The 12,688-nt window shown below is 41.0% G+C and overlaps 1 protein-coding gene across 1 annotated transcript in view; it reads left to right on the top strand.

The window, feature by feature from the left end:
* Window positions 1–12,688, top strand: part of camta1b (calmodulin binding transcription activator 1b) — a gene marked incomplete at both ends in the record, with an annotated part of 276,422 nt that overhangs the window by 253,438 nt on the left and 10,296 nt on the right. The window contains 5 exons of the mRNA XM_081358127.1: window positions 98–251; window positions 4,086–4,226; window positions 5,297–7,545; window positions 8,527–8,653; window positions 9,102–9,236. Of these exons, the coding sequence (XP_081214253.1) occupies window positions 98–251; window positions 4,086–4,226; window positions 5,297–7,545; window positions 8,527–8,653; window positions 9,102–9,236 (2,806 nt within the window). The remainder of the gene's footprint in view (window positions 1–97; window positions 252–4,085; window positions 4,227–5,296; window positions 7,546–8,526; window positions 8,654–9,101; window positions 9,237–12,688) is intronic.

Raw genomic sequence — 12,688 nt, forward strand, 5'->3', positions numbered from 1 at the left:
TTTGTGTCAATTTCAACTCGCTCTTGTCTTAACTTCCTTCTTCCCTCATTATATACGTTCTTTCATCTCATCATCCCTTTCTTTTTTCTCTCTTTAGAACCCTGACATTGTGCTGGTCCACTACCTGAACGTGCCCGCCATAGAGGATTGTGGGAAACCGTGTGGACCCATCCTGTGCTCCATCAACACAGATAAGAAAGAATGGGCCAAATGGACCAAGGAAGAGCTCATCGGGCAGCTCAAACCCATGTGTGAGTGTTAAACTACATTTATAGACTGTTTAGTAGTATAATATGTCTAGTATAGAAAAAAAACAAAGCATGATTAGTTACAGAAGACACAAATACACTGTGCTTATGTATTTATCAATTTATTTAATAGCTGTATATTCATGGTTATTTCAGAGAAGAGAATCTGTATCTACATGGTAGTTTAGGCATTTAAGTCACACTTGAAATATCTGAATGTCATTGCATGATTAGATAATAAAATATCAAAACAAGTGGCATTTGCCTTCATATTTTGGATGACATTCAGACATTTTAAAGTGTCCAAATACCGTTTAGTTCTCAGAGGGGTGCATCTGTACTACACATGCATGTCAGGAGAAGATCCAAATCATTCTGACGCTCATCCTCTGGTCTCTCCTGTGCTTTTAACTTCACAAAACCAATAGAGTTTAAGACCGCGTCCGTGTTCACACACTGCCACGCTCTCTGTACATTCACGGCAATGTAATGTTAGAGTGACTTTTAAATCTTAACACACATCAATGAGTCATTAACTTCATGATGTGATAGAAAGGGCAGGAGAACGCTTCTCACATCATCATCATCTCTTTGAATGACCTTCGGCGAGTGAAGCTCAATGACGGTGTGGTACTGCCACCTACTGGTGACAGGTGGACGTCGCAGAGGGTTGTGTGGGAACTCAAATATTTAAGGTTGCTGATGCTGACTGCTCTCACCGCTCATGTATTTTGAATGATGCAAGCTGTTCAGATAAAATGTGGACTTGATGTGGCCCATATATGTACTGGGGCATAAAAGGGCATTCTTGGTTAGATGTGTGTGATTCAGGTAAAAATATCTTAACATGTCAGCGGAAGAATGTGAACATCATTTAAATATCGCATAAAGAACATTGAGCTTATTTTATTTTATGTCAGTTAAGCGCATTTACCCTGTATTCTCCATACTGTAGTGTGTCTGGATGTCTTACCTTTGAGTTGCTATGTAATTCTGATTATTCTCAATGATTTTAATTTTATTCTTAATTATTTTTTCAAATATATTTTAAGTCACCCATCAATTCAATTTAGTACAACAATATATATGATTTCAATACTGTAAACTTGTTTGTTTGTTTATTATTTATTTATTTATTTTAATAACAGAATGAGAATTTAAGGGTGAAATGTGCTCAACAAAAGCAAAAAATTATAATATGCATATATATAAGCTATATATATATATATGTGTGTGTTAGCAGCTGTGTGTTTTCTCTCTCTCGCTCTCTCTCTCTCTCTCTCTCTCTCTCTCTCTCTCTAAACTGATTTGTATTGACTGAAATCATGAAGTTCTTCTCTGAGTGTCTCTAATTGGATTGTGTCAGATGACTGTGATGTTTATTTCTGGACTGAAAGATGAAAAATTACGCACTCAGTAGATGAAGTGCACGGTTCCATGCTGTGTTTTCTATCAACATTAGAAGAAGCAAACAAGATGGCTTTAGTAACTGTCACTCTGCTCATATAGATCTGTGATGCATTCATCTCATTAAAGCAGCATCCAGGGCCTCATTATTGGAACATACTGCACATGAAACAGCATAGATAGAGTAAACCTGTATTTGACTGGTTCAGGCTTGTAACATAAACCGTTCATTGATCGCCTGTTGTGGAGCTGTAGTACCTGGAGATGTCCAGCAGATGGCAGGGTTGAACTGCTTTGCTTTATTAGACTGGCCAGATTGTTTTTTTGGGTGATCTGAAACAGGCGCAGTCGCCTCACAGTTGTCTCATCATGTGAAAGGAAGTAAAGCATATTTTTCTGGCACTTTAGGAATGTTCCAGGTTCAATACAAGCTATATGCTCTATGATACATGTGTCAAACTCTGGGTTACAGGATTAGTTTCAAGTAGACCAAACTAAACCAATGCAGTTGGCACCATGACACTTGCTCTGTCAACTCAGGCTTTTATCTTGAGATCATGGTGTGCATGCACATGAAAGTGTGACATCAGTAGCGAACAGCCAATCACATGCTTTGAAACATTTCAATTCACTTCTTGCAATAGTCAGAATCGGCAAAATTCTTTCTCTCTTCTGCCGAAGAGATTGGAGAATATGGTGTACGTAAATGAATTTACACAAGAAGAAAATGTCTTGCTATATCAGCGCAAGGGAAAGTTGTGCAGTTAGTTTATTTAGTTGATAATATATAGCCTGTGTATACAGAGACTCGGACATGTAAGCTCATGTAGTCATTTTTTAAGCTTTATCTACTGATTCCATATCTTATTTATATAACATATTATCTGTATATAATTTTCTTCATTTAAACTAATAATAATTAAACTAAAATTCGGGGTATAATATTTATATGAAATATATAAAATAATTATAAGAAATAATCACCGCTAAAAGCCAGACAATTGTTTATTTAAAAATAGTTGTGATCTTTAATTTGCAGCAAGAGAAACTGGCAAGCCGTTTTGACTTTTATTTATTCCCAGGATATGAATTCTTGATATCGACAATTTGAATTTCACTAGTTAAAATGCTTATTCTTGATATCTGAAATTAAAATTCAACTAGTAAAAACTATCATTCTTGATATCTGTAATTGTATTTTCACTAGTTAAATGTCACCATAGGCTGCCATTCAAATTCAATTGTTAATTAATTAATTTCTTACTAGTTGAAATTCCAATTTCACATAATGATATTATCAGAAATATAGTTCTTACTAAAAATCATAATTTTTGATATCAGTAATTGTGTGGTTACTAGTGCAAATGTCTAATCTATATCAACAATTGAATTGCTATTAAAAAATTCATTTTTGATATCAATAATTTGATTGCCACTAGTGACAATGTTCATTTCTGATATCATGAATGTGATTGTTACTAGTAAGAAAGACATTTTAGATATCTGAAATTACTCAGTTAATGATATCAGAAATACATTTTCAGATATCAGAAATAACAAATGTAACATGTTGACTAGTGACAATTGAATTCTTGATGTCAGGAATTTATATTTTTTCTAGAAACAAATTATTGATATCAAACATTTAGATTTTTACTTGTAAGAATTGCATTTCTGATTTGCAACTAGTAAGAAATCAATTCTTGATATCAACAATTTAATTTTAATGGCAGCCTATGGTGACATTTAACTAGTAAAAATAAAATTACAGATATCAAGAATTGATATTCAATTCTTGATATCAAGAACTCACTCTTCAAGTGATGACGTCATTGTTGATATTAAGAATTCATATTTTTACTAGTAGTAATTTCATCCCTGATATCAAGAATTAGCATTTTAACTGAAAATTGCATCGTTAATATATCAAGATTTCAAGGCTCGCCAGCACTTGAATATAGTTAATATATCAAGGCTCGCCAGAGATGTGTCACTTTGCTCCAGCTGATTGGTCCAATTTCGGCTGAGCCACTTTCATGGTGCCTAAAACCCAGGGTTGGCACAAACTGAAATATACCTGGCCTAAACTGGCTTCATGGTTTTTATTAGTTTTTCATGGTAAATAGCCCCTAATTTTAAAACCTCTGGAATGTTTTGCCACGTACTTTCATTGCAAGTACAAAACTGCAAACACACAGTTAGTGCACACTGAGAGTCGAGTCAGTGGTAATCAACAGCATGACACAGACGCTTCAACCACAGACGTTTCTGTAGGAAAAGGCAGATCACTTTCCATTAGATGGATTGTGCCCGTGATGAGTGAGAGTGGTGGGGCAGGCAGGCTCTCTCCCCTGCAGTGTCAGTAGTGCTGGCGAGGTGCTGGTCTGTGTGGCTGTCTGGCTGACGTCTGTGTCCTCTCTCTCCCGGCAGTTCATGGCATCAAGTGGACTTGCAGCAATGGGAATAGCAGCACTGGCTTCTCAGCAGAGCAGCTCGTGCAGCAAATTCTGGACAGCCACCAGACCAAACCTCCTCCCCGGACTCACAACTGCCTCTGCACGGGAAACCTGGGTAAGGGAACGGGCGTCAAATGACAACTCTGTGATTTCTCAATTGTTTCTCCTAGACAGTAATGACATTCATCGAAACGCCTCATGCCTTTCAGATTTGTCTCCTGAAAAAAAAAAAAAAGACCCTAGCAAAATGTCTCAACACTCTCAAACATATCTTAGAACTCTGTAACCAAAAGTCAGAGATTTCTATATGAAATATCTCTCATCAAATTCTTTGTTTTATTCAGGCCTATTATTCTATACTATTCTCCTTCTATAAGGAGTCATGTGAGTTTTATTGAGCCATTAAGCTGTATTCACTGTATGAATGTATAGTTTATAATTTTCCCCCTACAAAATAAATCTGCCAATTTATTATTTAAATTTGGACATTGCTGTTGACATGCAAGATTACTGAAAACCCTTTCCATCATAATTTCAGGTTCAGTATAGATTATGGCCAGTTGATGGCACTATTGAGTCGAGTAAAATTAGGTTGAGTACTCCACCAAAAATTACACACAGAACACAGTAATGTCATTTACATTAAACAAAATAGATGTATATATTATGAAACCAATGCATTAATTTTCCCTGAAATCCGATAGATAGATAGATAGATAGATAGATAGATAGATAGATAGATAGATAGATAGATAGATAGATAGATAGATAGATAGATAGATAGATAGATAGATAGATAGATAGATAGATAGATAGATAGATAGATAGATAGATAGATAGATAGATAGATAGATAGATAGATAGACTGTCAGGCATGGTGTAATTGAACATTATTTTTTTTTATTTAATTTTATTATGTTTATTTGTTAAGTAAAATGTATATTTTCTTAATTTCTATATTCATATACATTGTTATATTTATTTATTTAAATGAACTTTTTTCTGTTTTAATCATGTAATATTTATTTGAATCTATTTATTATGAGGTTTTAAGCAACATTTCATAGAACAAACATCAGCATTTAGCATTTACGTGGTATAAAATATATCAAAATGCATGTTTTTTCAGTGTATTTATGGTTACGTTAATATTATAACAACCTAAAATGTGTCTGCTCTCTGTAGGTGCTGGGAGCAGCCTGCATCACAAATGCAACAGTGCCAAACACCGGATCATCTCCCCGAAAGTGGACCCTCGCACTGGAAGCGCCTACAGCAGCACCCACTCCGAGGTCCAGAACAACGACGTGTCCGAGGGAAAGACGGAGCACAGCCACGGCGGGAGCAAAAATGGCAGGGCGGGGGGCGACGGAGCTGGGGGAACCGGCGGGCGAGAGAAAAGGAACGGCAAGGTGCACAAGCCGGCGCTGCTCCACCAGAACAGCATGGAGGTGTCCTCAACCAACCAGGTGGAAGTGCCAGATACCACCCAGAGCTCACCCGTCTCCATCAGCAGCGGGCTAAACTCTGACCCCGACATGGCCGACAGTCCCGTGGTGACAGGAATGGGCCACGTAGCCTCGGTAATGAACAGCCTGTCTCAGTCCGCCACTGTATTCATGTCAGAAGACCCTGTCTATAGCATGTCTCCCACTGTAGACCCCAACGCTCACCTCTTGGGTGCTGACACAGCCTCTAGCAGTCTAGTATTAGCGGTGACCGCCGACAGTCACAAGTTTGCCTTTGCTGGAGCAGTGGGATTGGCGGATGCAGGGTCCACAGACGAACTTGCTATGCTGTCCACAGCCAGTGTGTCTGAAGAGCTGGTGCTGTCTAGCAACCTGGAAGCTGGGAATATCAAGCTGCCCGAGACCAATATGAACTTTGACCCCGACTGCTTCCTCAACAACCCCAAGCAAGGTCAGACCTACGGAGGAAATGGGCTGAAAACCGAGGAGGGCAACAGGAGCAGCTGCAGTAACGGCGGACTGCGGTGTTCTCCGCCTCTCAACGACAACGGTTACGTCTTTAACCCCTCTCTGGTGAAGAACATCAAGACGGAGGACACGTCATTTGAACAGCAGTTGGCTAAAGAGGGTGGCTATCAGGTTGGAGAAGTGGTGAGCGATGCCGTCGGGATCTCTGGCTCCTCAAGCGGCGGCTCTGCACAAAACTCTCTGGCTCTGACGCCCACCGGTTCGCTGCTGCCGTCTGGAGGTGGACTCAGTCCCAGCACCACACTCGAGCAGATGGATTTCAGCGCCATTGATGCCAAGCAAGACTATCCATCCAGTGTTATGTCAGCGGCAGGCTACGGACAAGCTATCTCCAGCTCTCACCTGGCCCACCAGGGTCACTCCCCCAGCTTCTTTCTGCAAGGTTCTCCGCAATCCCAAACGCACCAGAACAACTCCGGTTCGACACAGAACTCTCACGACTCCAATGCCTACATGGGTCTCGTCAAGACGGACTCGACGGGAACCAACGGACATCTCCATCACCGTACACACCCCAGCCAGCACACTGCCTCTAACTGCAATGGTGGCTCTCCAAACGAACGGAACGGACAAGCCGGGTCGCTCCAGCTTCTGCAGTACCAGAACCGCTTCCCGACCTCAGGCCAGGAGCATGAAGAAGTGGGTGGTTTGGAACAGCCAGCCGGAGCGGAACAAGGAGGAGGAGGCGGCGTCCAAGAGAAGGACTCAGATTGTTTGATGACACAGCCTGGTAGAGGAGGAGAACCCGAGGGTGTAGGGGGCGCAGAGCACTACCTTCAGCAGCCAACAGAAGCTGGTGGAGTCGGGCAGGGATCTGGAGGGACGAGCGCAAGGGCGGAAAGTGGAGCTTTGTGCAACAACACGGAGGGAAACGGAACCACCAACAGCCCCCATCAACAGCTTCAGCCACTTCTGCAAGGAGCCGGTTTGGTGCAGGGGTTATTCAGCACCGTAGGAGCCCACCAGAGCCTGGGCAGCAGTGGAACCAATGGAGGAGGCTCCATGGAGATCAACCTGGACCATTTTGATGTTTCCTTCGGGAATCAGTTCTCCGATCTTATCAATGACTTCATTTCGGTGGAGGGCGGAAGTGGTACGGCAGTCGTGCCGGGCGGCAGCGCTCTCTACGGGCATCAGCTGATGACCCATTCGGGAACAGAGGGGCAGGTCTCTTCTGGAACCGCTGCGCAACAAGGTGCAGATGAAGGAGCTCATGGGGCGAGAGGGTACAATTCTTCGGACCTCTGCCTGCAGCCCTGTTGCAGTCCGCAGTCCACGCAGGCTGGGGCGGTGGCGGGCGAGGCGGGACAGCTGTCGTACATGCAGGTGGCAGAGGCCGTGTCGGCAGCTGTGGCACACGGGAACATGGCGATGTTACAGGCTACCGGAAGGCTGTTTGTGGTGACGGACTATTCTCCAGAGTGGTCTTATCCTGAGGTGAGTTTGTGATTGACACTTCTTCAAGATTTGTTAGGCTTTCCTGTAGCTCAAACAGTAGAGCGTTGGTGCTTGCAACAGCAAGGTCATGGGTTTGATTCCCAGAGAAAGCAAGAACTGATAAGAATGTAAATGTGTACCTTGAAATGCAATGTAAGTCGTTTTAGATAAAAGCGTCTGCTAAATGCATAAATGTAAATGTAAATCTAAACTGCTGTAGATGTGTGATAGGATAGCCACCAGGTGGCAGCAGAGATGCGGGAAAATGTGCAGGACCAGACAGAATCTGCATTTTCTAAACAGATATGGTGGAAAAATCTTTAGAATTTTGTGGAAGGGATTTAAAGATTGTAAAATGAACAATACGCTATTATTAGTAGCTAATAATAAACAAACAAGGGGCAAGGTACATGTAGGGATTGGTGAATGATCGTTTTCTAATTCTCTGGAGACCTGTGGAGTTCTGAAAGCACACAATTCATATGGAAATCAGCCACAAGCTGCTTAATACAGGAATAGATTTCAGTCTTGTGAGGTCTGAATGTAAAGCTCAAGGTCTTCTCTACAACAAGTGATGTATTTGTTTGTCCCAGAAGCCCCTGGGCCACATGAGACACATGCTCAGCCTGTTATTAACATGCCTATTGGCAAGGAAGCAGTCGGACAAGCATAGACAGAGGGATATCAGACTTCACCACAACAGCACTTCAGCTCTCACAAACACTGGCTATTTTTTCTGTGACATTTTCCTAGTTGGAAGGAGATATCATCAGAGATGCATTTTAATTTGTTTCTTGTGGCATACTGGCATACAAATAAATGCACGTTTAGGCCAAAATACACCCCAAAAAAGGTATCTAGATCTAAATTCTGACAGTATAAGCATGCAGTGAATGCAAACAACCAATCTCAGGGATGCTGTTGCCTTTGCAAGCTTTAATAGATTAAATAAAAGGCTCATTATTGGTATATATTTCTCAGGGTGGGGTGAAGGTTCTGATCACCGGTCCATGGCAGGAGGCCAGCAGTGAATATACCTGCCTGTTTGATCAGATAACAGTTCCAGCCTCCCTCATCCAGCCCGGGGTGCTACGCTGCTACTGCCCAGGTATTCCAGCACAGTCACTTATACAAACTGCATGCACATATACACATTTAAATTGTGCTTTTGAGTGTGAGTCTGCTACATTTCAGCATCCCAAAAGCATCAAATAAAGTTCACAAGTCAGTATGCCAAATCGTCCCAAACCAACATTTGATTTTAGAATCGTCTCCATGCTGAAATATTTTGACCTTCATGTGGTTTCAATACTGTAGTCCATTAATATATAATGTGGTCTTTTGTGAACTAACAAAGGACTGTTTTTAACAGCTGTCATAGAGAACTCATTAAAATTCCACTGTTACATAACTAAATATATAAATAAAAACAAAAATACTCTGAGCCATCCCTCTTAACATTGTAAATGGTTTGCAAACGTGTGCAAACTGTAAGCTGTTTCTTTGCACATAAAAAAAAAATGAAATCTTAATTTGTGTCTCATTTCCTTTGAAAGCTCATGACACGGGCCTGGTGACCCTGCAGGTGGCAGCCAGCAGTCAAATCATCTCCAACTCAGTGGTGTTTGAGTATAAAGCCCGTGCCCTGCCTGCCCTGCCCTCCTCTCAACACGACTGGCTCTCACTGGATGGTACGTTTCGGATTTATCTTACATTATGTATTGCTGTTAAACAGTTTTGGTTGTGTTTTGTTTTTTGTTTTTTTCATTTTGTATTGGTTATTTTCAGCAAAACAGTGTAACGAAATTATAGAATTTTAATCTGAATTCATGCTATTTCATGCATAACGAATACTTAATGTTTAATTTGCGTTTTGCATATGTTTGTCTGAAAACTCTCTGGGTGGCTGATGGCAGATACTTCTTCAAGCTGTGTTTCAAATGACTAGCAGGTGCATAAAGACACTTGGCTGCTGTTAAACTATTAGTTTCGCCTGTATTTTGAACAGGGGTGGCCAGGTAGTGTTTGCTTAGTCTAAAGGGAAATTAAAAACAACTCACATAGACTCTGCTCTTTTGCTTTTTTTTTTTTTTTTTTTGGCCTATGGTTTGTTTTAGCAAATCCTGAATATGGATAAACTGGGCTTCCAAACCTTGGCCAGATACTTCTGTAACACCTTAAGGTCTACAAGGATGACTGCCATCCACATACGCTGGGTTAGACAGTGGAGAATCCTTCTAACCTGTATAACAGGGTTATGTTTGGGTTAAAAATAAGGCTGAGAAAGACTAGACTAAAAGGCACTTGTGGTGTATGTTTCTGTCTTTTGTCATTGCAAGTGTGGGCGAAAAATTCTCTTTATGGAATATATACTTATCAGGTTATAAGGACGATATGTACTTGTTCTGTGATAAAATCATGGTTTGTTGCTGATTGTGTTCTGAGGGTGAATCTCACAAAGAAATATCCAGGTCATATTTAATAATAAAAGGGATTATTTTTATACTGCCTTTACTAAATCTCAAGGTTATTTCATATTCAGTGTATATTTATACTGAAAAGTAATAATGAAGCCTGGAGGGGAAAAACTCAAACCTAAAATTCACTCAGAATCAGGAGAAAAATTATATTTTGCATTAAAAAAGACAATTAAGCACATTTCCCCCCATGTCCTCAACTTTAATGTGAAAAAACTCATTATCATTTTCATAGTGTGTCTGTGATTTTAATTCTCATTATTCTCAATGATAGTTCTCATTAGATTGCCATTACTGTAATGGAGTAATTAAAACCATCCAGTCTGGACACAATAATTCACTTTTAAAGATATAATTTTGCATTACAGTAATGATGATTTGATGTTTTATTTTAAAGGGGGAATGTGTTTATTTGTCCAAATAATATAAATATATATTGAAGATCCTAAAAATAAGCTGTTTTCTTTTTTTCGTATTTCTTTGTGACATTCATCCCTGCATCAGCGATTTACACTCTAGATATATTTGAGGCAATCCCAATGTTAAGTGTTTTTGTTAGGTGAACTTTGGGAATATAAAAATGCTGAAAAAGAGTGATCAGAGGTTATGAGATGAGATCTCATTCGTCTAATCGAGCTTCATGTCTGCGTGCATCCAGCGCGTTATGTGCGTGGCACTGAACGACACACCGCCTGGCCTGATTTGTCATAATGCAGAGAGGAGAAAAACAGTTTGTCTGCAGCATTGCAGGTACTGAACCACAGGACAGAGGCTGAGAGGGTAAAGAGCAGTAAACCTGCCTCCTGTTGACACAGATTTGTCGCAAAACACCCGTGTGAGCGACCGTCACATTGTTCCCAGCGCTTGTATGAGTGATCACGGCGTCTCCATTGTGTTTCGCTGCCACTCCCAAAAGAAAAACACGTCCACATCCAACCACCACTCGACTTCAGATTCGCGCCAAAACGCGCGTTTTTAGTCATACGTCAAAAGCGGAATGCTTCGAGTCCAGAAGCTGTCGTAAACAGCTATAAAACAGAAACACGTAAAAAAAAAAAAAAAAAAAAATATGCGATACAATGCAAAACTCGATCTCGGTTTGGAGAAGCATGACTGGTGACGCGCAGAGCATTCGCAATGTTAAAAGATCCGACAATACGTTTTTTTTTCCTCAATGCAATCGAATGTTTTCCGTTAGAAAAGGAGGACTGTCATGCCTGCGAGTGTTTGGAGAGCCAGCCGGTGGCGCACGACTGCGCGTAAAGCGGTGCGTAAAGCGCGTACCTGCGGCGGACGAAGCCCCGCGTCTCCATGAGCGAGCGGAGAAGATAAAGCATCGGCAGCAGGGATGGGGAGGGAACAGGAGGAGGTGTAGAGGAGGGGGACGAGGGGTCTTTATCTCTCTCTCCCTTCACTCTCCGCACTTACACTTTGTTCTATTGTTGTTGGCTCATGTGCCAAGCGGCTCCTGCGGTTAGTTTGACGCTGGATGGAGAACATGTGTGATTGACAGATAACACGTTGGCTGATTCGGGTTTGTATGCATGATTCTTTTCGTATTGGCATGAACTTGATCCACATGCACAGGCTATTTAAAGATGAATATAGGTTCTAGTTCTGCGCTCCAGGTGTCAGTGTCTTTATGTGTCCTGCTGTATTCTTTCCCTTGTTTACGATGTTTCCCAACAACATTGTGAGCATTTTCTCTTCTGGAAAGCTATTTAATTATCCTGAGGGCAGTGTTTTAGAGAGCTCATGCTGGGTGAACTGTGGAAAATATTTACTACATAGACTCATTTAGGTGCTACATGGAAGTTTCTTAAAATGAATGGTCATAGAATCATCATGTTGTGCAGGTTTCACAACCAGGTAGGACTGTGCGTACTACTGACTGTACGGCTTGTAAACTTTAACCAACCAGTGTTCTCCGAGACCTCCTTTGTAAAGCATGTGTTTGCAATGAGTCGGTCAGGTGTAGTGCGTCTGTCTTCAGCACCACAGGCAGTGGACAGCGACAGTGACGCTGAGAGGATCAGACTGTTGCCCTTCTTCTGATAAGTGTTCCAGAGGGAGAGGACGAATATACTGTGCCATAAAGTTGACCTTTTTTCTACAATTATTCTGAAATCTACAGTGTAATAGTGCTGACAGACCTATTAGAATTGTTCTACCAACCTGTTGACAAATTATGGCTTATGGCTTTTTCATTGTTATTATTATTATGAAGAACGCTTGTTTTTAGTTGTCTTATTTGTCTGTGTTTTAAATTACAATCTGCAATATTTGCAATCACATCATATAAGTCTGAGAGGATTTCAACTGAGTAACTTCTGTATTCTTGTTTTTCTGGCCTGCCTACATGCCCTTACAAGGAGACTTGTAACTAGGTCACTATAATCAACCCTAAATCTACAGTTCACAGTTCCTTGTTCTGCTTTGATGAGATTTCCGGTGAAATTCTAGGAATATTGCGGTCATGGCTTGAGTCCGCTAATGGAGCGCCCACACAGATCTGTCCCGTCCGGGCTGTTTTTGCTCTCGATTGAGATTAAACTGTTTTTTGTTTGTATGTCTATCCTCCAAGCAGTCTGAACTAAATTGGATAATCTGAGCAAGTACAGTGCTGTGCTAGCTTTTAGTTTCATGTGTAATTAGAGTACACAACT

The sequence above is a fragment of the Scardinius erythrophthalmus genome, assembly GCF_964197995.2.
Source record: "Scardinius erythrophthalmus genome assembly, chromosome: 25".
Lineage (NCBI taxonomy): Eukaryota > Metazoa > Chordata > Actinopteri > Cypriniformes > Leuciscidae > Scardinius > Scardinius erythrophthalmus.